Raw genomic sequence first — 25,461 nt, forward strand, 5'->3', positions numbered from 1 at the left:
CGGCCCCGCCCCGCGAGGGGCAACGGCCGCTCTGATTGGCCGCGGCGCGGCGCCCTCGCGCCCACTCTTTGTGCCCGTCGAGGGTGGGAGGGGAAACCCCGTGCGAGCGGCGCCGCCATCTTGGCTGCGGGGTGATGGGGGCGCAGCGGAGCCGCGTCTGAGGGGAAGCGGAGCCAGCGCGGAGCGAGGCCCCCGACCGGAGACACACACACACGTACACACGGAGACACACACACCGCCCCGCCGCGGGGAACGGGCACCGCGCTGCACAGCTCCCCGAGCCCCGAGCACAGGTACGGCGCGCCCGGGGAGGGGCGGGCGGCCGCCCAGCCGGGCCTGAGGCACCAGGCCCCGCGATGGGCTCCGCTGGGTTCCGTTGGGCCGGGCGGGTCCCGCAGGGAGGTGAAAACTTCCCGGGGCCGCCCTGAGTCGAGGAACGGTGGGCCTGCAAGGAGCCGAGCGGCCCCGGGGCCTCAGGAGGGGAAGGGGCGGCCGGGCAGGACTAGGCCGCTCCGTCCGTGTGGCACCGCCGCCCCCCCGGTAACGCCACCCCCAAATCCGCCTGCACACGCCATATATTTATGTGTATTTATATATATGCGTCCCTTACTAGCTGTTGCAGTCGCCCGCAGGGTGTGTAGGTGTATATTATACTCTGTGTGGTCGACGTGCAGCGTTATCTGGACTTTTGATTGTTGTGTTGACCTGCGCTGTCATGAACTTTGACAAAAAGATGACTTTGAGGGCTGAGGGAAAAGCCACTTCCCATTCGAGAAAGCAATGAAAGTGCACTAGATTCGTACTCTTGTTTTCTTTTGTCAAAGCTTGTTGGGGCTAAATAGAAGAGAGAAATTCTGCTCTTTCACCTGGTTGTGTGTTCCCACATGGAGTTTCTGTAACTGTGGGGAGCTTTGTCTTGAACTGAAGTTTTACTGAATGGTCCTTGCACTGAGGCCAGGCAAAGGGAGGTGTCTGCACTGGGGTCTGGCTCTGGAGGTTGTTTGGTGTGGCCTTTGCTTTCTATGGCTCTGAAACAGGCTCTGTGTTTGACATATTCAAAGTTTACAGAACCCCTTTGTGGACAAGATTCACTCAGGTTCACTGTGTCCTAAACCACTTCAAACCCCAAATCACACAACTTTTTCAATAGCCAGGTGTTATCCTGTGGAATGCTTTGGCCTTGGGATTGATTCCTGTCGTGGTTTGGATTCAGGGGCTCTTAGGATTTGCAAAATTGTAAATCTGAGTGGAAGGAAGAAGTTCCTATTTTCCTTTTCCATTTTACGAATAACAAAAAAAAAAAAGAGGAGTTATTGTGAAGGACAGCAGCTTGGAAACAAACCTGTTCTACTGGAGGTACTGGGATTTAAAATGTAAATAATATTTTAAAATGGCTTGCTCACTCTTGTGCATCTAATGGAACCTGCTTGTGGTTGGTTCTCATTTTGCTGTGTCTTCTTGAAGCACGAGGTAGATCTTAGTTCATTTTATTCTGAAATGTCTGTGACTTGTGTTTTCCAAGATGATGAGTCCAGAGGGTTGTTGGGATGACAACAAAACTCTGCTGGTGTCTGTATAAACTGTCCCAAACTTCCCTGATACCTCTGGACCTTGGTTCTCCTGCTGTGAACTGACTGTTGTGTAGGAAGAGGAAAATGAGATCAGTGGGGATATCCCAGAGGATAAGGGATGGCTGAGAGGATGGACATGGGAGAAAGTGCTGGTGAGGGCTGGTGTGCCATGATCTGGGTGTGGTCAGGGAGAAATGAGGTGTGCACACAGAAAAGCAGGAAGTTTAGGAAGCAAAATGGAGTAACTTGATGGAGCAGGATGTGAAACCATGAGAAGGATAAAGCAGCACAGTGTGGGAAGCAGTGGAGAGCTGGTGGGGAGATCAGAGAGTGAAGGCAGTGTGATGTATGGCTTAAAGTAAAGCCAAAATTCTCATGTAGAAGGAGAAGTGAAGGCCTGTGAAGCCTTAGAAATCCTTCTTGGGCCCCAGGCTGGGTTAAGGTGTTTTACATGAATATATTAAATACATTTTTCCAAGAACAGCTTGGAAAGGGCCCTGCAGGGCTGGAGCTGGGGAGGCTGAGCCCCAGAGCAGGCAGGGCACGGGAGCATCCAGAGAAAGAGGAACTGGACATGGGGATAATAAGGAAATGCAGAGGGATCTTGGACAGCAGAGCACAGAGACCTGCTGGGCTGCTCTCTGCTCCCAGATCAGCTCAGCCAAATTCACTGCCTTGTGCTCATGGGATGCCTTGATGAAATCCAAGAGGGGAAAGCTGAAGAGGATGACTCTGGAAGAGCTGAGGGGTGAGGAAGGAGCTGGCCAGCAACAAGTGATGTTGTCAGACAGGTGGGGAGGCTGCAGCAGGCTCAGAGAGTCCTCAGGGATCAGGCTCAGCAGGGCTTTGTAAAGCCAGGCTTGCAGAAGTAAAGCAGCAGGGGAGCTGTGGGGCAGCACCTTCAAGAGGGCCGAGATGTTGGTGTGGGTCAGGAGCCCTGAGTGTCCTTGGGGTGTGGAAGTCAGAGAACCACAGTGGAATTTCATTGGAACAGACCTCCTGGCTTGCTGTGGACAAGAGACCTGGGGGAATGAATTGATAACAGGACTGTTATCACCTCCCAGCCTGCTGGGATTTTACAGAAGGCCACAACTGAGGCAGTGACAGACTATTCCTGAAGGAAGGTACCACTTGGACCACGTTTTGTGTGCTTGGCAAAAGTCTTCCTCAGGGGAAAAGTGCAGTTTGGAATTGATATAATTCTACCTCTCCACAACCCCTCCCCTCATCCATCTCAGTGTTCTCGCTAAGTAACATCCAAGGAAATCTGCAGCTTCAACTGGGAGATCCTTTCCTGTTGCACATCCTTGAAGAATGATGGGAAGAACACCTGGGTGGCTGATGGAATACAAAATCCCTCTGGCTTCAGAGTAACTACCCAGTGGTTCCCTGGCTGCACTGGTGTGGTTTTGTGGGAAACCTGTAACAAAGGACAGTCCTGAGTTTGAAGGGGATGTTGTTTCCACAGGGGTGATCCCTGTGGATTGACCATCCATCAGCTGATGGCATTACCCACACGCAGTGTGTGATAAAACCTGTGCATTGCAGGTTCTGCTCTCTCCTCATAACACACCTGCTGCTTGCTGAGCAGAAAAATATGACATTTCTCTATGCAAATGATATCCAGGCTGGAGTTCAGACTGGATGTCCTGGAGCTGAGCTGGAAGGAACTGCCCAGGTCCCACAAAGGCTGGTGTGACTCTGATATTTACAGTTGTGGTGCTGTGATACAGAATCAGGGCAGTGTGCCTGGAACTGCCTTATCTGAGGGGATCAGATGTGCTGATGCTTGGAATAAGGCTTGAGTGAGATCTCTAAATACCTGTGGAGTGCTTGTTGATTAGAGGAGGAAATGGAGATGTACTGGCATCTCATTAAGGTCATCTTTAAATTTCTATTAAAAAATGCCTCTAAGGGAGAAGTTGATGTCTGGAAATGGATGATGGTGCCACTGCTCACTGTGAGATTCCCAGGCTTAACTGGAATATGGAAATTAATTGTGCAGGCTTTGAAATGACAGAAATCTGTGCACAGTGAGCCATGAGCCTCTGGCTGGTGGCCATCCTGGACTAATGCTCTGAACTCCTGGGAAGTGCTGCCTCTGAGAGGGGAGCCAGAGCTTGTCCTGAGCTGGCAGCCTTTCCTGGAACAGGGATGGCAGGTAGGCCAAGCTCCCAGACTGAACTTCTGCTTTCTGGTAACAGTAAAGTCATGGCTGGGTAGCTTTGATGTCAGCAGTGCTGGGGCTGAGCTGGGGATATTTATGTGCAGTTCTTGCCCTCCCAGAGGAAAGCCCCAACCCCTCATATTGGGATTATTAAGATTCACGTGTCTGGAACAGGGAGAGGGCTGGGAAGTGGAGGTGGAGCTCCAGTTTCTACAGATGGGTGCTGATTTTAACAGCTATGAGCCCCTTGCTGACATGTAGCTGATATTTCAGTGTTTACTGACTCCTGGTGTGCCCTGTCCTTGTCTGGACTTCCTCCTTCCAGCTGCAGTAAGTGCTGAGGTGTCAGTTCTCCAAGGCTCAATTCTCCCCAGAGCTTCTCTGTTCAGTTTGTTGCATTTATTTTTCCCCTTCAGCACAGAGTCCTTCTGGAATATCACTTTTATTCCAAGGTCTGAGTACAGTTTGAATTCCTGCTAATCCTTACTGGAATTTGAGTGTTTAGAAGTTTGTTATTTGGCCGTTTTAGTATTGCTTTGGGTTTTATTTCATTTTTTCTAAAAGAAGTCATCTGTTTCCCAGAAAAGATTCCTGACCTTTAGTAATGATTTGGAGTATTTCAGAATCTTTTTTTGTTATGTGACCCTTGGAATAAATGTAATCCCAATACCCAAGTGTTGCTTTATTTTTCAGTTTAACTCCAGAAATTCTGATTAACCTTAGTATCCCTATTTCTGCAGCTTTCAGTACAGATGTGTGCCAAACACAGTGACCTCTGCAGCAACTCTGGGTCTTGAGAGGAGGTCCAGCCTCCTCCTATGAGTGAATTCCTTTATGATGTTGCTGTTCAAATGTTTTTTGAAGCCATGGGGCTGTGTGCTGGGTACAAAGGGTGTGTGGTACCTCCACCTCTGGTAGAGCCTGATGTCACTGTAACCATGAGGGTGGAGTTCTAGCAATGAGATGTGGCTTGAATTCAGTCCTTTTCCCACCCATTTCTTAACAGAACTTGTTGCCAAGCACAGAATTTGGTTTTCTGTCCCTTTGAAGTGGTTTTGAGGCACATGTTGGAAAGCTGTGGCAGTTTCTTTTGTATTGAAATAGCACAGTTAGACTTGTTTACTTAAAGGATATAATGAAGGTGGACATATCTGAGCAAGCAAACCCAGTCTGGTAAATAAACAGAGATAAAGGCTCACTTCAGGTCAGTGTGTGATCCAACCTGCACAGAGCTCCCAGCTTGTCCATCCTTTAAAGGAGGGTCCTGCTCACCTTCCAGTGGTGCTGCTTACAGGCTGGGATAGCAGGATGCATCCCCTGGGCATTCCTGGTGTTGGGAAGGAGGAGAGGCCACCCAGGCTTCTCCAGGACAGATTTTAGAGTGGTTGGTTCCCTGTCTTGGTGCTGCTTGGTTTGGTTGGGTGTTTTACCAGCATAAGTCCCAAGACACTCCTGCCCTGGGAATCAGGTCTCAGGTGCAGGTGAAGTGTCCTGTCAGAACTCGTGCACTGGGGCAGAAGATGCCCAGTTAGAATGTTCCTGCACTGGGATGTGCTGGAGAAGAAAAGAAACCATCATATGTGAGGATGTTCAGGAAACTTGAAGTACTGGATGTTTCCACAGTGACAAGTTAATTTGGAATTCCATATGGGGCTGTTACTTGTCTTTGTTTGCTGGTATTGAAAATAGTCAGTGCATGTATTGGAAGAAAATGTAACTTTGGAGTCTTGCAGGCAATAAGGCAGAGAAGCTACTGGCCTGCTTGGTGAATTACTGTCCCAAACTGTCTTTAGTTTAGGATCTTGGAACACACTTGGTTTGCTAGAACAGCGTGTGTGGGATTTCTGTGGGTGCTTTGCACACTGCTGGGATGGAAGGCCTTGAGTGTTCCCCTGTCCTGAGCCAGGCAGGAGGAAAGGAGGTGCAGAGCAGAGCCTGGCACTCAGTAAACCCTTCTTAACTGCTGCTGGAGTTGTGGAGATAAGCATGTTTGCCTTCAATCTCTGCACTGTGGAGGCTGTTGGTGTGTGCTGGGAATGTTCCCCTTCCCTATGACTGCAGTTCACTGGGAGGGATTAATTGTGGTTCAAGAAACAGTACTTTGCTTTTCAGAGGGTCCCAGGCCCGACAGCTTTCCCATGTTTTTATTTCCTTCCAGTCCTGGTTTCATTTGCCATGTGAATGACACATGACTGAATGAAAATCTCTCTAGGCTCAGTGTTCCTGCAAAGAGAGCCCTGTGTTCCTGATGGCTGGCTGCCTGCCTGCAGGAGCAGGGAGGGAAATGGGGAATTCCTGCCAGAAACCTTCCACTTGCTTAGCTGGTCACAGTGGAGTTTAACTTTAAGCCTGTGGCAAAAGCAGGCATTTCTCATCCCTTATGTTACCTGCCAGTACAGATGTAGGATCTTGGTGACTGATGTAGTAGTTGGTAAGTCAGCCTTTACTCCTTGCAGATTTACACAGCTGAAGTTTTAATTCCCTGTACACTTAGGAAAGCATAGGAAAACTGTGGAATATTAGAATGACTTACCCCAACCTAATCTTGCTGCCTTTAAAAAAGAGCAACTGCTGCTGTAGCACTGCCCTGCTGACAAAGCCACAGCCCTGGAGACCAACTTCCTGACCATCTGATTTGTGGCTGCTCCGCTTTCCAGCGTGGCCAAGAGCAACCCAGGGCTACTCCAGCCTTCTCAGTAATCCTCAGCTGTTTGCTGCAAGCTGCACTGTTTCCTTTGTTGCTGTTGCAAGTCTCCAAAGTGTGATGTAATAGTTCCAACTTGCTGGTTTTGTAAAACCTCTTCAGATTTTCGTGCTGGAGTCAGATTTTATTTTGAGTTCATACATCAGCTGTTTGGGGGGTGAGTGCTGCTCTGCCAAGGGCTGTGAGAGCAAGGAGGGACTGAGCTTTCCAACAGCTTTAAGCCTTTCTGGATAAAATTGAATAAGCATCAGAGCATTTTTCTGCTTAGAGTTCAGAGCAAAAGATGTGGGAGCTTTGCTGGGTGTCTGTGGCACTAAGTCAGTGACTCTGGGGAGCTGCACAAATTTGAACTGGGAGTGAAAGGGTAGCTGGGGGGAGTTGCTGATATGAACTAAACTGGATGAATGGGGTTGAGTTTGGTGACCAGGTCCCAGTTCTGACGTGTTCTGTTTTTCTGTTTTAGTGCCACAATGGCAACTGCACCTTACAACTATTCCTACATCTTTAAGTACATCATTATTGGTGAGTACCCCTGGGCACAGCCCTGGGTGGGTGGGGGAGGAACCTGGGGCTGTGCCACTGCTGCTTTCAGGGGGTGCCTGTCCCACCTCAGTCCCCCCAGGTCACCACACTTGCTCTGAAGCTTCAGCAGCAGTGACAACATAAAGGGAAAAATGCCTTTGTGTGCCTCAGAACTGGAGCTGTGGGGGGGAGGCAAGGCCCAGTGCCTGTGCTGAGTTCCCTCAGTTGCTGAGTTCCTCTTACAAACTGGTTTGGATGGGAAAATGGGGAAGAAGTGACTGGGAGTCAGCACAACTGGGATGTTGTGTTGGTTCAGGTTTGCTCGAGCACTTTGCATCATTAATCTCAAAGGTTTCAGAATTTCTGTTGAAGGCACAAATGCTGATTGGAAACCATTGCATGAGGCTTATAAACCTCATGCAGAGAACACAATTTTTGTGTTCAAATGTTGCTTTAGCTGCAGCTTCCTTGGCTGTTTGGAGTCAGGGACTTGATTACATTCATTACTATCCTGGAAGAACTGGTCTTACTGTTAATTGTTTAATTGCTAATGACCCTGTGTAGGTGTAAGTGATCTGCAGTGTTACTGTACAGGTTTGTGAGGCTGCTGTGAAGCCTCAGCCTCTGGAAAAATTACTTGTTAAAACATCTTGCTGTGCCTCACTCTTGGCATTGTGCAAGTGCATCAGTGGAAGTGATTTCTTGTCAGTATTTTTATAACCTTGTGAAATACAGTTGTAAAGCCAGTAATACAAATTCAGGTATTTTTGGAGTTGCTTGCAGCCCTGTACCTGTACCCAAGGCTCTGGGGCAGAAGTGACAAATTTAAGGGCTGTAGCTCCTGGGAAAGGAGTGGCTGCCTGTCTGCACCATTTGTTGTGTGGGATGAAGAAAACGTGCTTGTTCCAACAATGATTTAACTCTTCTTTCTGTAACAGGGGACATGGGTGTAGGAAAGTCCTGTTTGCTTCATCAATTCACAGAAAAGAAGTGTGAGTATTTCAGTTCCCAGCATTTTTCCTGTCTCTCCACCCCTCTTTCCTGCCTGTTTGCTTCCATCGTGCGTGAGCTCCATTTGGGGTGTGAATCTGTCTGGACTGTACTGGGTCAGGTTTTTTGCTTTGACTTCTGCAGATGTAGAGACAAAATGTTGATGTAGCAATGGTAAAAGTCCTGCCTGTGAGGAGTGGGAAGAACAAGATCTGTTTTTACAGCTTTTGCTGGGGAATTTTGACACGGAACAAAGCGAAATCTCTTGTCTGAAATGTTATGGTTTCAGTAGTGGTGTAGGTTGCTCACAAGCACCTGGAGTTTTTAGGGCTGTTCAGGAGTTCAAAAAGAAAAAAGGATTAATTTTTCTTGTTTGCAGCCTTGAGCAGCACTGCCATTGCCTGCAGCTCTGTGAGTCAGGACACTTGGCCTGCCCTGGGTGATGGTGTTTCAGGCTTACTGCAGTCTGTCTCAAACATTCTTTTATATATGGTATCAGCCTTAATTAAGAATTAGCTCCTAAAGTGTGTTGCTTTGTGGTTTGCAGCAGTTGTTACCTCACTCCCTGAGTAATTCTGCAGGTATTTATCAGCACAAAGTCAGTCTGAGCTCACCATGTGCTACTCAAGGTGTGGTAACAAGTGGGTAGGAGCTGCAGTTTAAAATACTTGTTTTTTAGTAGAAATAGGGTTTTCTGACTGTTATTTTTGATTAAAATGCAATATCAACCAATTATTTCAATGCTGTTTTACCTGTTATCAGATTCTCAGTGAGGATGTGTCTTGTTCTTGGTCTGTCAGCACCAAACCCCTCTGCTGTGACTGTCACTAACTGCAGGGAGCTGGAGGAGCTCCTCACCTTTCTTGTATTTTCTTGATCTTTCCTAAAGATGGGCTTATTAACCTGAGTTTATCAGAAGTAGAAAGATGCCTTCTGGGGTTTGATTTGTTGTGTTTAGAGCTCCTTATGAAAGTGGCATTTCCTGTGCACAGTCGTGTGGTTGCCCTGTCTGAAACAACCCAGATACTTGTTTTTGAAGATGTTACAGACTTTTGAACTGTATCTTTCTTGGTAATTCCCTAAAAGTTATCTTTTCCCACTGCATTGAAATAGTTTCTGCAAGGATAGACTGGCAATCAGCTGACTTGATACCTTCTGATATGTATGGCCAAACAGCAGCAGAGAAGGCAAGGAATTTTATAACTTTTTAAAACTAACTGCAGCTCAGGAAATACAGCATTTTATTTCTGTTTAAGTGATACGGTTTGGGAACTGTAAAATGCTTTCTTAGAGACTGCAGATCTAGTAAAGATAACTGCAAACTGGTGGTAGTCACATCTTTGCAGCCAGGAAACCTTGTCCTGGAGAGATCTGATCTTTGCTCTTATTTCTCATGGCAGTTATGGCAGACTGTCCCCACACAATTGGTGTTGAATTTGGCACAAGAATAATTGAAGTTAGTGGCCAAAAAATTAAACTACAGATTTGGGATACAGCAGGACAAGAGAGATTCAGGGCTGTCACACGAAGCTACTACAGAGGAGCAGCAGGAGCTCTCATGGTCTACGACATCACCAGGTAAGGGCAGGAGCTCTGGGTGTGCTTGTCACAGCCTCGTGTGTCCTGTCTTGTCTGTGCCCTTGGCTTGTGTCTGGATGATCAGTGTCCTGTAGTGGGACAGTTCCACAATTTGTATAAATACCTGAGGAATTGTGGGGCTGCTTTCCTTGGGAACTGTCGCTGCTGACAGGCCTGAGGATCTCCCCATTTCAGGCCGTGGCTGCCTGGCTTGGAGCTTTTTTAAAGAACTGGCTTTGTCCTTAGAAGCTGCTCCTCAGCACGTGGATTTGTGTCTCCTGGGAGGCCCTGGGCACTGCTCTCACCTGGCAGAGTGTTCCCAGCGTGGGCACAGCCCCGGGCACTGCCGCAGTGCTGGGATGGTGTGTGGAGGGAGCACAGCCCTGCTGCCCTGGGCCTTCCCAGGCTGGCACTGCCCAGGAGAGGGGAGAGCTGAAGGTGCTGCTGAAGCAGTAATTCAGCAGATGCACCATGAAGTACCTCTGTTTCACACCTCTCCCTCTGGGGCTGTTCTCCATACTTGTCAAGCACCTCTTGTTTCTTCCTGCACGTGGAGGTGCATTTCCTGTTTGTGTAAGTCTTGAGTAAAACATCATCTGCAGTTTGTTACCAAAGTGCTCTTGTGCTGCTCAGTGTTCTGTGAGAATGACTGACAGGAAAGCCTTTAATGTGTTCTGTGCAGAACAACACCAAGGTTGTCTGTGTGCAGAAAAGGGAATTGCTCTGGCTTTCCACACGTGTTGTAAGAGCTGCCCCAGGGGGTTAAAGTTGACTTGAAATTGTGGTCTGAGCCCAAACTGCTGCTTTGTGTGTCTGGAGGTGGGGGGAAGAGCAGGGATGGTGGATGTTTGCTTGGTGGATGCTGACTGTGCTACAGGCACTTGAATATTTTATAAAATACCCAGGCTAAAACTGTGCTCACTTGGTTCTTTGCAGAAGAAGTACATATAATCACTTAAGCAGCTGGCTGACAGATGCAAGGAACCTCACCAATCCAAATACTGTAAGTTGGACTTTATATAGCTGGAAAGCAGCATTTGAGGGGGAAGGCTCAGCCCCAAGCACCTGCAGTGGCTCTGCAGGCGCTGCCTGTGTTCTCTCCACTCCTCGTGTCCCCACTTGCAGTGCTTCCCTTGCTTCCCTGACTGCAGCTGCAGCAAAAGGGGCTCCTTCTAAAAGTCTTGCTGTGCCACTCACCTTTCAGGGCTGCTTGAAGCAGTTGGAGATAAACTGTGGTGAAGTTGGACCAGCTCTAACTTCTGTTCCTCTTCTTGCTCTGTGGTAGTAACGAGGTGAATGCTCTCTTGTCTGAGGTTGGAATGTGAATTGGATCTTCAGCAAAAGCTGACCAGGGCTTCCAGAGGGATGGGGAGGAAGGTTGAAGGTTCTTCTTCTGTGTCTCTCTGACTATACCACACAACTCTTGTCCTTCAGCCTTTCCCTGAATACCTCTAAAATACTTTAGCACCAAACTGATGAGAAGACTCTGCTGTGACAAAAGAAACCTCTAAAGATTCTGTCTGGATTAGCAGATGATTAAACAAACACAAGAAGTGGCTCAGGGTCCAGCTCATGAACAAAGAGTAGCACCACTGCTTTTTAGGACCTGGTCTCCTGAGAACAGCCTAAAGCTTTGGAAGGCTGGAGATGCTGTTCCTGCCTTCCCAGAGTGGGGAATGCTAGAGCAGAGCTCTCCTGGAGGAGCATGGCCTCTGCAGATAGTCTGCTCTGCATATTTTCTTCTGGTTTTTCAGTCTTACCACTAACGAGGACGGCAGTGAAAAGGCTCACGAGCTTTTTCCCAGACTAACTCTGTCTCTCCCAAACCAGGTGATAATCCTCATAGGAAACAAAGCAGACCTGGAAGCACAGAGGGATGTTACATATGAAGAAGCCAAACAATTTGCTGAAGAAAATGGTGTGTTTTTTTTCTCTTGGGCTGGTACATTTCCTATGAGATAGTGCTGTTAAAGTGCCTCCTGAGCACTGATAGCTGCGAGCTTACTCTTCCAAAGTCATGGAATTGTATGTACAAACTGCTGTGCCCGAGGCAGGCTGGCCTGGTGCTCGCTGTCTTAGTTCTAGAAATCAGTTTGTGTCAGTAATGTTTAGTACTAAAATAGTGTCTTGCATGTAACTGAAGGTCACGTGTGTCTGAATGTGTCTGACTTGGGGCTGTTTGGTGTGTTGTGCATTGACTGTTAAACCTCTGTTTCTGAACAGGTTTATTGTTCCTCGAAGCAAGTGCAAAAACGTAAGTGGCTTTTACCTGCAGTAATGGTGCAGATCCATCTGTTTAAGAGGAATATGTTGGTCCTGACCAAGAACAGCCATGGAGCTGGGTATGGGAGGGGGGTACAAGTGCATAAGAGAGCAGACAAACATTTCTGAGCTCCCTTGGAGGGTGAGGTGTGTTCAGCAGCTCTGACTTGAAGTTAACTGGGGAATTAGAGCTCTGGCTACATTTCAGGAAAACACTGGTTGAATCCAAATGGACCAACTGGGGTATAAGGCCTTGTCTGAGTGTGGAATGTGTGCACGTGGGTCAGTGTTTCCCAGCCAGACATTCCTTCCCTCAGGTTTTTCAGGCTGTAGAGTTTGTTCTGGTCCCTTCAGTCCCTGAGCAGTTGCTGTGCCTGGGGCTGGCTGTGTCCCTGGGGGAGCAAGTCTCAGGGACACCAGGAACTGGGGCTCCCACTGGCACCTGGCAGAGGGGAACTTCTGCTCTGGGGTGGCTCCCTTGTCTTTGGGCCTCTGTCAGAGCTGTCCTGTGCCCGTGGCTCGAGGCCTTGGTTTATTTTTGCTGCTCAGTGGTTCATTCTCTCATTGCTGCTGCCCCTGCTGGGTGCAGTGGCCAGGAGGGACCTGCTGCCGGGGCTGTCCCATGGGTGGGGTTGGAGCTGGGCCTGGGGGAGCAGCAGTGGGATCCCAGCACGGTGTCCCTGCCGTGCTGAGGGGCAGCCCCATAACTCTGCCGCTCTCTTGCAGCGGGGAGAACGTGGAGGACGCGTTCCTGGAGGCTGCCAAGAAGATCTACCAGAACATCCAAGACGGGAGCCTGGACCTGAACGCGGCCGAGTCGGGCGTACAGCACAAACCATCGGCCCCGCAGGGCGGGCGGCTAACGAGCGAACCCCAGCCCCAGAGGGAAGGCTGTGGCTGCTAGTGACCCTCCAGGGCTCCTCTGACCCTCCAGGGCTCCTCTGACCCCACACCTCTGCTCTCGGGAGCGCCGCTTTTGGCCGCTGCCCCGTCTTCTGTACATCTTACTGGGTTTAATTAAAACTCTGAGACAAGTTTAACACAGTACTAAACTGCTAAACAACTTTAGATGTAATCAGGTTATCAAAGGCAAGTAGAGTAATAAAACCTCTCCTGCATGGTAAATCTAGAAGTTTTTTTTTTCCTTGATTGTCCTTGTGATAGTGTCACCGATACATAATTTAAACTGAGCACTGATGCTGGACTCCTGATTTTACACTTTCGCAGGGCTTTTGTCTTGTATGGTTTAATTTTATGGTTCTTTGGCCTTTCTCCCCCACCTCTAACTGTTGGAGCTGTCCATAGTAAAGGATGAGTTTTTGCTGTGAAATGACTTCGATGGTAGCGAGGGGCTCTGTAACGATGTGCTTTGTTGGAAGAATTCCCTGTGGGATGTGTTGGGGGTCGGGGTGGCGCCGGGAAGTGACCTGTTCATTCTTGTGCTCAATAGCTTTATGTCCTTTTTTTTGCCACTTCTCTCCTTTCCATTTGTTAACAGAACGTAAATATGTATAAAATTTGAAGGAACTGAGCTAACAGTTAAATACATCCTGTGTATATGATTTTATTGAAGAATCCGATGCCTGGCATTAGAACAGTGTGTAAGAAACCCCGTTTGTACAGTCTGAGCTCTCTGTGCCCACCTGCCCTGGCAGCACAGCCCAGCTCCCAGGCAGCATTCCCGGTGTCCCCAGGGCTGTGGTGCTGGGGACACAGACACTGACACTAGTGGGATCTGTCTCATCTCTGCACTGGGGGTTCTCTCCCCTCTGCTGCTCGTTGCCCTTTCTCGGGCTCCATCCGTGGCCGGGGCTCTCGCACACCCCCTGCTTTTGTACCTGTACCTTTGGGAATGGGCAGAGGCTGAACTGGACACTTGGAACAACATGTGCTCTCCAGGGATTTTAACTGCTGTTGTATTTTTTACCAGTCCTGTGTGAGGGGTTTTTTTAAGGGTTTGCATCCAGCCTTGGAGTACATCCTTCCTGTGTGTGAGGGGTGTCACGTGGTGACCCTGCACGGGGGGGTGTTGCTGCACTAAGGGGGGGTTTTACTGTGGCTCCAAGTGCAGCTTTGCTTGGAAAACATCACATGGTTTAAAAATGGAAGGGTAAGTGCTTAATGTCCCACCTCAGGCTCACTGCAGCGTTTCAAATACAAAGTAGCCTTAAAATCCCGCTCTAGACACTAAAACTCCACAATGTTCAGACTTGTAAGTAACCAGTGGCACCAGAGTATTGTACAGTCCTTGTTAAATAAAAGCCAAAACTGGAATGTGCAGACAGTGGGTTTGGGTAACTTGTGCGCTGTCCCTCTGTTGTGTCTGGTTAGTCCTTTTTTACCTCCTGTCCCTCAGTAGATGGGTATGTCCGAGATCTCCAGCTCCTGCATCCTGCTTCCCCCGAGGCTGCACCAGGGCCTGCCCAGGGACCACGACCTGCTGCTGGTGTGAAGTCAGTGTTGTAATGACTACAGCTTGTTGAGGTGCAATACCTGTACTCCCGGAGTCAGTTCAGTAGGTCTGATTGTTTCTGTCACAGAAAGGATCTGGTTGGACTGCTGTACTCCTCATTTGATGTAACAATGCTATTAATCTAAATATTTGTAAATAAAGTACCTGTATCTAGATAAACCTCAGTGCTGTGTGTCATTTGCTGGGGGACCTCTGAGGGCTGAGATCCTTCTAGTGCTGGGTTTTGTGCTCAGCCTCCACTCTGGACCTGATGGTGCAACCCACAGTTTGCAGGGGGAGTTTGTCCCCCTCTTCCAGAGCTGTTCTTTAGGGGGAACAGACAGGGCCAGCAGGGCTCTGGTGTTTGTTTGTTCCCAGTGAGCTGGGAGTTGCTGGGTGATGCTGCATAGAACAGGTTTATATTAATAATGTGGATGAGAAAGGGCAAGACTGAGGCTGATGCCAAAGCCTGTTCCATAGGACAGGTAGAGGGCTGGGACAGAGTCACTGTGTCATTTCCCAGGAGTTGCTTGGAATTTTGTTTCTGAAGCCATTAACTGTATCCACAAAGCCTTTGGAGAGCTAAGGGTTGCTGAGAGCTCACCCCCAGCAGCCAGGAGGAGTTACAAGGCCAGAAATGCCAGTACTGGACACATTCCTGCAGTTGGGAGCTGCTGCTGTCCAGGGCTGTGCTGGGTGAGGAGCTCAGTGTCCTGGAGAGCAGCTTTAAGGAAAAGAACCCACAACCACCCCCACCTAAAAGCATCGATCACAAAAGTTTATTTTAAGGAAGTACTCAAAAAAATAATTGTATTTAAAACCTCCATGTGTTTGGCAACAGGTCAAGGGACAAGTCCAGCCTTGTAACAAGGTTTCTGTAAAGTCAAAATTGGCCAAGAGCTGAGCACTTAAATAGGAGGTTGTTTTGGGCACATTTAAATACTCATTTAAAATAGTTTGTTTTTTTTTAAAAAAAACCCAACATATACATAAACCTGTTCTTCAGTTGTACAAAACCTTCACAGCACAGTGCAGGCCCTGCAGCAGCTCCTGTGGGCAAAGGCCTTGTCAGACAGGGCTCACACAGTGAGGTAGGAGAAGTCTTCAGAGGTGGCAGCTGAGGGCCCATGGCCAAGCTGGGGATGTGCTCTGAGCTCTTCCAATGTGAAGCCACTTTTCAAGTACCAATTTTAACTTCAGTTCTGTCCTGGGCTGCTGTGAACCAGCCCTAGCAGCGGTTCAGCCACTGGGCTGGACAGTTCCTAAGCCAAAAATGTGTTACTGAAAGGCCAAGGATGGCAAAGCTTAATGTTTAACTTGGTCCCTCTGTGTCCCAGGAGAGCTCCCAGCAGCTCCTGCCCAGAGACTCCTCCTGCAGAACACACACCCCTAAACCAGGGCAGACACCACGGCCCTGGGGAGGGACAGTAGGCTGGGAACCCCAGCTGCCCCTGTGTCCCTTGGCATTCCAGGCTCTCAGGGAGGCTGGGACCAGGCTGAAGTTGTGTCTCACCTCTGGCTTCACCGAGAGACTCCTTGGGAGCAGGAACGTGTTGTGGGAGATCCTGAGACACTTCCTGGCCTGCTGGGGACCCCGGCAAGGCCTGGCAGAGAGGCCTGGGAAAAGCAGTAAAGTCAGGGTAATTAATGCCTTCAATTAGCAGAGACATTAGACTTTATAAAAATGAGAAAAAATTTGATTTTAGAGAACAAAAGATTAAAAAGAAAAGAATAAAAAGCCCCAACCACTCCGAGGAAAGCTCAGCCTTTCCAAATACATCAGCTACTGCCAGAGTAAGTACAGGGTGTGATCACCCCCCTTCAGAAGCCCCTGCCCAGTGAGGAAAAAAACCATTAAAATCCCCCAAAACAGAACTGCTGCCCACAGCAGCACATTACCTGAGTTCTTGTGGAATTCAGAGTGCTGTTGAGAGATCCCAGGCTGGAGCTCCTGGCCAGGAGCAGCGAGTCGGAGGCAGAGCTGAGCAGGTCGTGGAGCTCATCGAGCTGTCTCTGCAGGCTGTGCAGGCTCCCGGCCGTCTGCTGCTTCCCCCGCAGCAGCACCTCGGCCTGCTGGGCCAGGGACTGCCAGAGCTGGGCCTGGGCATGGACAGGGGGGTCACACCAGGGCACTGCCCACTGGACAGGCCTGGTTACACCAGGCAAGGCCACTTCCCACCCTATTGAAAAGGTCAAGTCAAGCCATAAGGGCTGGAATGTTCAGTCTCACACCACAGGCAGGGGGCAGTGGGCTAGGGAATTGTTTTTAAACAGGCTCTGATGGCCTTTGCCATGTTCTAACTGAACCCCCCCCACCTTCATGTGATTATGGGTAGCCCTGAACTCATCTGTCATGTTGCTGATATATCACAGTGTGGTAGAAGTGAGGGAATCTTCTTGGAATACTCTAAAATCCAGTTATCTGCTAATTAAAATTACTCATCTTGCTCCAGCCTGCATTGCCAGGCTTTTACTGTTTTACTTTCCCCCCACCCAAAGCTCCTGTCCCTGGTCACTCCAGAGTGGATTTGGCCGAGCTGGGGGAGGATCCCACACCCCTGGGATGTTTGGGGGGTGTGTGGGTGTGACAGGCACAGATGTGGCACCTTGAGCCGGTCCTCGTGCTGCTGGAGCTGCTCCCGGAGCGCCTCCCCCCGCCACTGCTCGTCCTGGGGAAACAGAGCACATGAGCACGGCAGGGACAGGGACAGGGAACCCACACTTGGCTGCAGCACCAGCAGCAGCTGCTTTCCCAAAGCTTTTTACCATTATGAAGATACTGGAGATGTTCCACTTGTCTCCCGGGGACAAGAGCTGTCTGTCAGCAGCAGTGAAGGGCTCCCAGTCCCCAGACTCACACAACAGGCTTCCCTTTGCTTCAGAGGATGTTTCCAGATCCTCCAGCGGGTACAGAGAAGAGGAGTTGGGAGATTTAAACCCCGTCCTAATTTCATCTTCAACCTCCAGGTTAAGCAATGTTGCTGCACTCTCCATTTCCCTTTGTCTCTCCTCCAGGGTTTTGACCTGCAGCACAGAACAGTCTCAGCACTGGGTTACAAACACCTCATCTGTCCAGAGGGGCTACTTTGAAAGGGTTACACCTGGACCACTACAATCAGAACCCCCAAAACCTCTGCCCAGCTGCAGCTCTAGTTCCAACATTAACTCTGCCAGGGAAACCCTTTGGATGGGAACAGGAAACTCCAGGACACAACTTGTTCACTTAAACCTTGCAGGGCCTTCCTGAATACTTTCCAGTTGCCAACAACATCCTTCTCTGCAGGACTCCATTTTTAAAGGGCTTGGAAACAATTTATAAAGGATTTATTAAAGGACTAGAAGGTGTCAGACAAGGTGAAATCACTTTTAATTCCAAGTGAGTCTCAAAAGCAGAAGCTGGCCCAGGCTGGCACTGACAGGTCGTTAAAGGCTCCCTGAGTAGCTCTGAACATTGATAACATTTAGTGATTTGCATAAATCATGACTGGTTATGCCAAGGAGGTGTATTTGTAATTGTGACAGAGCAGACAGGAGATTCAAACCCAGTACAAAGGAACTGTCTGGGAGTGATCAACCCTCAAACCCACCTGGCTCTGGAGGTCCCTGTAGTGCTGCTGGATCTGCCCAAGGTCCTTCACGAGGCCCTTGGCTCGTTGGTGGTTCCTGAGGGCCACTTGCTCAGCTGTTGCCACATCACTCTGCAAACTGGTGTTTTCATGCCTTTGTTCCTGGGAAAATGCAGGAAGATGCCTCTTAGTGGGAGCATCCAGTGCACAAATATGAACTGAGAGAACCCAGGCAGAAACAGGATTAAACAGGAGTAACTCAGGTTCTCTGCAGCACAGCCTGGAAATACCAGAGGTTGGTTGTGTCTGGCCAGGGGGATTTGTTCCTCCTGTACAAAAAATGGGTGTTCTATCATTTTGCTGTTTAAAATAACCCCCCAAACCTTCTCCCCTCAGCCAGGACTTACCTGCAGTTTTCTTTCAAGCTCCATCCTTTGCATGTTCTGTTTTTCTTTCAGACTCAAGATTTGTTTTTCTGCTTCTCTCCTCTCTGACACCATCAGATCTTGGAGCTGCTTTAGCTCAGACTTGGAGACTTCCAGTTCCTCCTGAAGACACTGTATTTCTCTGTCTTTTTGTTGTAACTGTGATTCTCTTTCTGAGAGCTGCTGTTCTGTAATTAACATGTTTTAAAACCAATCCTGATTAGCAGAGCCTGAACCATCCTGGCCCATTTCACACACAGCAGACACTTTTCAAACACCAAGAAAACAAGTGAGATGAACAGAAATATTTGTTGGTTCCATTAGACTGAGGACCCAGAGGTGGAAACAATTAATTTGGGCAATGACTTACTGCTTTTTCTGACAGTTTCTTCCAGAGCTGCACATCTGGACTCCTCCTTTTCCAGCTTCCCAAGGTTTTCCTCTGCCAGCCTGACTTTTGCTATTGTCTGCTCCAGTTTCTTGTGTTGATCTGCAAGTTCCTTTTCCAAGAGGATTCTCTCCTCTTTCACTTTAGCTGTACATTCTTCCAGCTTTTTTCCTTCACGCTCTGAACTTTGCTTGAGGTGATGGAGAACCTGCCAGAAAACCCCCCACTCAGAGCTTGAACACCAAGGAGAACAAAAACCACCTCTAAGAAACATTACAGAAGCTAAAGCAGCATAAATTGGAAAGAGCTGGATGAGCTTTAAGGTCCCTCCCAAGCCAAGCCAGGCTGTGGTTGGTTGTAAACTCTCCCCCCCCACTTTTTGGCTGCCTTACTTTCCAGCTCAGGGGAAGTGAGGCAAGTCAGGGGGCTCGTTACCTCTTCCTGTTCAGCCAGTTCTGTTTCCTTCTCTTCAATCTTTTTCTGGAGCTCCTCCAATTGGTTCTCCCTCTTCCTCTGCCTCTCCTGGTGATCCTTACGCTTCCTCAAATACTCCTGGATGTCTCCTCTCAGGGCTGCCTGCTCCCTCAGCAGCTCCTCCTGCTGCCTCGTGTTGTTCTTCAAATCCTGCAACACAAACCAAACCCGGGTGAGAGGAGGAGCTGGTGAGAGGAGCAGCTCTCTGGCCAGAAGGGTTGTGTTTGAGAGCACAACTCACCAACCCTGGTCACCCTGAGCATTTCCTTCCATGCAAACCACCCGAGTGGGCTGACACAGCAGGAACCACCAGGGGAGAAACCAGGGCTGGCTGGCTGGTTGGTTTTAAAGTATCTTCTTAAAAAACAATCAAACCCACCCCAGACTCAGTTTCTGAGCTCTGCCAGGCTCTGAGGCTGAGCTGGAGTGCCCAGACAAACAGGCTGTGCCTGCTGTGCCTCAACCTCCTCCCCCTGTGACAATAAATTCGTGTTTCACTAAAACCAACCTGTGCCACTACTTGGAGCTGCTCCCTGGAGTCACTCAGTTCTCCTTTCACTGTTTCTAGTTCTTCCTTTTTTCCTAGAAAAAAATATTTGGCAACAATAATCTTTCAATCAGCAGTCTGAAACCCCTGCACACAGAAATTCTCTCAAGTGAAGAATGAACAATAGAAACAGTTTCTAAAATTTCCATCTTTTTGACACTTTCTGCCTGGAGACATCTGAGCATGTTGGATATTTAATATCAGACACCTGAGTTAAAGTGTGTCTTTTAACACAATTTCTCTTGGAATGTATTACAGCTTAAACCCAAAAACTGATCTTTACCTTGAAGATCCTCCTGGACAGCAACAATCTCTCCATTCAGTGATTTCTTCTGCTTGCTCAGTAGCTCCACCTCCTGCTGCAGGTTCTTAACCTTCAGTTCCATTTTTTCTGCATTGGACAGGGCAGTTCTGCTGCTGTCTTCAGCAGCAGTTAAGTCTCTGTAAAATGTGAATAGATATTCTTGGTTGGTTGAAAATCCTTAAAAAATCTCCCCAGCCCAAAGGGGTGGTACCCAGCAGTCAGAGCAAGACAAATGTCCCGTTCCAAGACTCAACATTTGACTTTTTTAACGTTTCTCGTGGAAGTGCCAGGATATAACAAATGCTGTTGAATTCACCAGCTCCACTGCTGAGTATTTTCTCTAAGTTATTGCATTCAGGCTTAAAATAAAACCTCCCAGGACAGAAGGAGCTGCACATTCTGTATAATGGGGCACCTCAAAGTTACAGCTGTATTTTTAATTCCGATAAACGGGCATTCCAAGCACTTCCCAGCCCTTCTGAGCTTTGCAGCAAGAAAATATCCCCCCACCTTCTGGTTTGTGACAACCTCTTCTCCAGACTCCAGGAGTCTTCCTGGAGCTTTTCCTTCTCCTTAGCCAGGGCCTCGAGGTTGTTCTGCAGAGTTTGCATTTGGGAAACCAGCTGTTGGTTCTCCTGCCGGTCCTTCTCGAGGAGCTGTTCCTGCCTCTCCACTTCCCCTTGCTGGCACTGAAATAACCTCTGAACCTTCTCCAGTTTTAGCTTCTCCTGCAAAAACAAAAAACAAACAGGCATTTTGAACATGTTTCTATGATCCAGGAGGAGAACAAGTATTAATGTCCTGCAGCAGTTCAGAAACCTTGCTGGGTTGGAGGGGATTTGTGAGGAAGGTTAGGATGGAAATGAGACTCACCCTGTGCAAGTGAGGACACAAAGAGAATCCAGAGAAAAAGACTCTGGAAGCTCATGCTAAGGAAACTGTTCCCATCATCCAACAGCCACAGAAGAGCCTTTTGTCTGTCTGCCCCCTCTCCCCCCCCATGCACCAAAAAATCCCATTATTTTAAAGGGTCTAAGCAGACTTAAGGCTTTTCTGTGATAAGCTGAAATCAGATTAGGAACTGATTGATTTAAAAGCATCAGGACTCTGTTACCCAGAGCTTCACAGAACCACAGAACCTTTCCCAGTCCCTGCATCAGCTCCAGAGGCAACACTCACCTCCAGAATTGCCTCCTGAGTCTTCTCCAGCTCATTGACCTTCTGCTCGTGCTGCAGTTTCAAACCTTCAAGTTCGTTCTTTTCAAGCTCCAGCATTTCCAGAACATGTTTCAGTTCTAGAAAGGTGAAATAAATAAAGGTTATTGGATCAGGATGAGAGAAGAGCTCTGTGTGTTTCTTTCCTATCAAAACAGCAGTGAGTAAATGCAGGGACATACCCATCTTGTGCTTGGTGATCTGCCCAAGGATTCCTTGAAGGTTTTCTTCCTCCTTTCTAATATCCTTGTTCAGGAATGAAAGCTGTGCTCTTTTCCCACTCAACTGGGCATCCAGTTCTTTCCTCTCAACATTAAGCTCTTCCAAAATTACTTTTATTTCCTGTGGAAATGTATCAGTGTTACAAGGAATGTCATTATTTGCAATCCTTTAAATAGAAGGTGTAAATATTTATAACATTATTTAATTAAGTCTGTCATCAATATTCTGCTCCATTTAATTCCATTATACTGTTTAACAAACAAAAAATACACAATGTTTAGGTTAAAGTCTTGCTTGTTGATTATTTACAGTAATTCTGCAAAGGTTTTGATCTACAAGTCTGACCATAACACTGTCATTGCAGTGAATACCAGCCATTAAAACAAAGTCAGACAGGAAGCCCCCATGAAAAAAACCAAACCACAAAATATAATTAACCTCATACTTTGTTTTTATTTCAGAAAGGAAGCACAGAATCCTCTCAGTGCAAGTGGGGCTGGGCACAGGCAGCTGTGCTGTGTTTGACACACACTGATCACATTGACTTGCTTCAGCAGCTTCTCATCTCAGCAGCAGGAAGTCATTAATGTCATTTAGTTCTCAGGGGACCAATTCTGTCAGAATTACTGGACCTGGGGAGTTCTTAGTTGTGCATCTGGACCAAGCTTTTAGTCACCCAAACCCATAAACTTGCCCGTTTATTTTTCCTAACCCCATTTTTCAGTGGGTTTGGGGAGGTGGTAGAAAGCCAAACTGACTTTGTGGAAACTTCATGGAATGTTTTTGCTACTCCAGTTCTTTTTCTGGAATGAACTGGGAGCTGATGTGGAACAGACTCACCCTTATCTGGCGCAGTTTCTCGTGTGCTTCTGTCTCTCCATCCCGAAGGGCTTCCTTGAGGTCCCCTTTCTTTAGGGAAATGCAGTCCTGCAGGACATGGAGCTCTTCTGTTCTCTGGCTCACCTGCTGCTCCAGGAACAGGAGCTCTTGCTGCTGAGCAGAAATCTACAGAGTACAAGGTTAACAGAAGAATCAGCTGAAAGATTCTGGTTTTGTGGCTTCACACACGAACAAGAACAAGTGACTGAAGACTCTTCTCAGCCTTCAGTTCCATCAGAACCAATAAAATTGGTAGCCCAGGGTCAGTAAGCTGAGCTTTACCTGATCTTTCAGTGTTTCCAGTTCAGTTTTCTTGCCTTGCACAAGGCTTTCTGCTTCTCTAATGATCTGGAGGTGATGGTCCTCGTTGCCTTCTGCCAGTCTAATATCTCCTTGAAGCTTCTGAAGACTGGGAGGGAGGATAAAAACATGTGTCAAAAGAGGAGAGAATATTTAAGGCAGTGACTTATTGGAGGGGGACTTCTTTATTTAATCTAATGCAGTTTATGGTAAATTCCAACCCCTTACCTTTCAGAGAGCATTTCTATCTTCTGGTTCAACGACTGGAACTCGGAGTCTCTTGCAGCCACCATTTGGTTGATTTCCTTCAAAATACCTTCTTGTTCCCTCTTGTACTGTTCCAAATCCTTTGTATCTGCCTGTAATAACCTAAAAAAGGATTTTTACCTTTTTATATTAACATTTGAACAGCTCTCCCTCTCCAAAAGTACTATTTTGATACTGGAAAGGATCTAATCCTTCTCCTCATCCCCCTGGGACACAGACCCACAAGAACAGTGTACCTGAGTTGCTGAGCAGCTTTCACAAGTTTAGTGGCCATTTCCTGAGCCCTCTGCTCCAGCTCCTTTGCCTCTGACTCGGTGCAGGACAGTTGCTGTTTGGCACGACTGTACTTCTGAAGAGTCTCTTTAGTCTAGAGAAAAATTGAAAACTGAGACAATACATCCCATCCTGTGATTTCCACATTCATATCCTGCAGTCAGCTGTTGGAAAGGGACCTCCTGGCTTGAATATTCCACCTGAGCCTTCTCCCTCTCTACCACGAAGTAGAACCTTTTGTCTTGGCCAGAGCAGGAAACCTTCCTCCTCTTTGGCAGGGACTAAAATATTTTCTTTTAGCACAGGTTATCCCATGACAAATTTTCATATAGAAGCATTTTAAGAGGCTTCAGGTTATCCACATGAAAATGAACTGCTCAGACAACCGAAAACCCTCTGCCTAAAGTAACCAATGCAACACTTAAATCATTCTGCTCTCAGTTCTGGCTTTCTCACCTTCCCCCTGGTGCTCTCCAGTTCCACCTGAGCCTCTGAGAGGAGCCTGTCTGCCTCCCTGAGCTCAGCTCTGCGCTTCAGGAGAGTCTTCTCCACACACCCAATCTCCTCTGCAACGTCCTCCTGGTGCCTCAGAGACCTTTCCAACTGCAGCTCTGCCATCACGTTGTCGGGGTACCCGTCAATGAAGTCCCTAAAAGGTCGGGGAGGAAAAACATGGAATTAAAATACAAGAACACCAGAGGCCTGGAGCCTCTTGGAGTTCTAGAGCTGTGAATGAGTCAAAACTGACTTTTACTGGGCAAGAGTTCAGTTATTTCCAGTGCTGACTCCCAGTGCACTCCATGCAGTCCCTCACCTGAGCCTGCTCTGCCTCTGAGCCGCTCGCCGCAGCTCTGCCACCTCACACTCCAGCTCTGCCCTTTCGTGCTCAAGTTCTTCAACATTTTGAAGCAGTTTCTCCACCTCTCTCTTGTATTTCTGCTCAGCTGCCTCTGAGCACCTCTCTTTGTATTTCTGAGACTTCAGGTAGCACACGGTGTCCTCCAGCCTCGACACTTCGCTCTCCTGCACACGGGGAACACACCAAGAAAATCAACATCTGTGTTCTGGTTCCATCCTCCCAAGGCTCAGGAGCAGATCCAGAACCTTCCCAGCACAGGGATTTTTTTTCTAATCCATTTGTCAGCCAGTTCCCCCCTGGTTCTTACCAACTCGTGGTGCTCAGGCACGTTGCAGTGGAGCACTCCCAGGGGAACGAGAGGGACGGTGCAGTTTGGGGGCAGAGGGCCATAAACCACCTGGGCTCCCACGGGAGGAGGGCCATGGAGGATGGATCCAGGAGCAACTGCTCCTCCACTGGCTGCTGCAGGAGGGGGGCCATGAACCCCTGTTCCCTGGGGGGCAGGGGCACCATCTGGAAGGGCAGTGTAAAGAACTGTGCCAGGAGGTGGCACAAAGGGAGGCTCTTCTGGAACAGGAGTTCCTGCATTTCCTTCACCATCTTCTTTTGCTCTTCTATCTTTACCTAAAAAAAAAAAAAAACAAAACCCAAACCTCAGGTTAGTTTAAATCATTTTTTCAGTAGTTTAAATCATTTTTTCTGTAGTCTTCAAATATTTTAAATTCTATAAGGTACAAAAATGTATCAAATGTTGCTGAAACTGGATAGTGAGTTCAACAGTAATAAGCATTTATATTCCCTCATGCACATCAAAACATTCACTGTGAACCCTTAGCAAGTCCATCTTTAGTGTGCTCCTGAACATCCTGAGCCTGTGGCACTGACTTACCTCTACCAGAATTTGTTTTGTATGCCCTATTTCTGGCTGGGGAATAAACCCAACACCCTCCTTGGCTGGGCAAGTCTTCCCTCCCACGTGGCCTGTCCTGGACACCCCCTCTCCTGGCTGGGGATGAGCCAGAGCACCCCAAACACACTCCAGAGTCCTTTGTGCTCTGGGAAGCAGGAGTTGAAGCCTAAAGAAAAAAAAATACAGTGTGTTTTAATCTAGAAATGACAAATCATGTAAAAATAGAGCATTTGTTGTAGACATTCTAATGATTTTTCAGGAGCAGGCTACACACACACTCTGCTGGCTCATTTCCAAACATGATGTTGCTTTAAAAAAGGACCACTAAATATATCTTAACAATATTTCTTTTAAACTCAGACAAATGCTCCTTTCCAGTAAATGTCTGTCTGTAACATCCCCTTTTAACCTTTACCTAAATGAATTTGCAGCACTGCACTGCTGCCTCCAAATGTTATGTACACTGGATTCCTGTTACACACAGTAATGGGCTTTATCAGGGAACATTTGGGTGTGTTTTGTTTCAGTATTTCTCTCACATGGCAGCCAATGTTTGTTCTGCTGTTCCTCCCAAATCCAGTAAGTT

At 48.0% G+C, this 25,461-nt stretch overlaps 2 protein-coding genes across 8 annotated transcripts in view; one reads left to right on the forward strand and one right to left on the reverse strand.

Annotated features, from left to right (window-relative positions):
* Positions 1–84: 84 nt before the first annotated feature.
* RAB14 (RAB14, member RAS oncogene family) lies at positions 85–14,426 on the forward strand. The gene is made up of 8 exons (XM_064676652.1): positions 85–293; positions 6,906–6,964; positions 7,903–7,956; positions 9,355–9,532; positions 10,469–10,535; positions 11,363–11,450; positions 11,756–11,786; positions 12,521–14,426. Exons 2-8 carry the CDS (start codon positions 6,913–6,915, stop codon positions 12,696–12,698), a joined length of 648 nt encoding a protein of 215 aa, XP_064532722.1. The 5' UTR covers positions 85–293; positions 6,906–6,912; the 3' UTR covers positions 12,699–14,426.
* CNTRL (centriolin) overlaps positions 13,339–25,461 on the reverse strand; it is a 28,884-nt gene continuing 16,761 nt past the window's right edge. For 4 of the 7 annotated variants that reach the window (XM_064676649.1, XM_064676650.1, XM_064676645.1 and 1 more), the window contains 21 exons: positions 24,855–25,041; positions 24,273–24,589; positions 23,921–24,129; positions 23,563–23,755; positions 23,070–23,200; positions 22,795–22,935; positions 22,549–22,675; positions 22,228–22,392; positions 21,348–21,507; positions 21,130–21,245; positions 20,461–20,678; positions 19,930–20,087; positions 19,608–19,681; positions 19,061–19,249; positions 18,608–18,833; positions 18,220–18,425; positions 17,834–17,974; positions 17,013–17,270; positions 16,853–16,915; positions 16,146–16,346; positions 15,004–15,863 (listed from right to left, as the gene is read on the reverse strand). In XM_064676649.1, coding sequence (XP_064532719.1) covers positions 15,768–15,863; positions 16,146–16,346; positions 16,853–16,915; positions 17,013–17,270; positions 17,834–17,974; positions 18,220–18,425; positions 18,608–18,833; positions 19,061–19,249; positions 19,608–19,681; positions 19,930–20,087; positions 20,461–20,678; positions 21,130–21,245; positions 21,348–21,507; positions 22,228–22,392; positions 22,549–22,675; positions 22,795–22,935; positions 23,070–23,200; positions 23,563–23,755; positions 23,921–24,129; positions 24,273–24,589; positions 24,855–25,041 — 3,576 coding nt within the window. In that variant the 3' untranslated portion in view covers positions 15,004–15,767. Of the gene's footprint in view, positions 14,639–15,003; positions 15,864–16,145; positions 16,347–16,852; positions 16,916–17,012; positions 17,271–17,833; positions 17,975–18,219; positions 18,426–18,607; positions 18,834–19,060; positions 19,250–19,607; positions 19,682–19,929; positions 20,088–20,460; positions 20,679–21,129; positions 21,246–21,347; positions 21,508–22,227; positions 22,393–22,548; positions 22,676–22,794; positions 22,936–23,069; positions 23,201–23,562; positions 23,756–23,920; positions 24,130–24,272; positions 24,590–24,854; positions 25,042–25,461 lie in introns of those variants that run through there. The other 3 variants (XM_064676648.1, XM_064676647.1, XM_064676651.1) reach the window with 3 other exon arrangements.

This window comes from Pseudopipra pipra, chromosome 20 (assembly GCF_036250125.1).
Source record: "Pseudopipra pipra isolate bDixPip1 chromosome 20, bDixPip1.hap1, whole genome shotgun sequence".
In the NCBI taxonomy this organism is placed as follows: domain Eukaryota; kingdom Metazoa; phylum Chordata; class Aves; order Passeriformes; family Pipridae; genus Pseudopipra; species Pseudopipra pipra.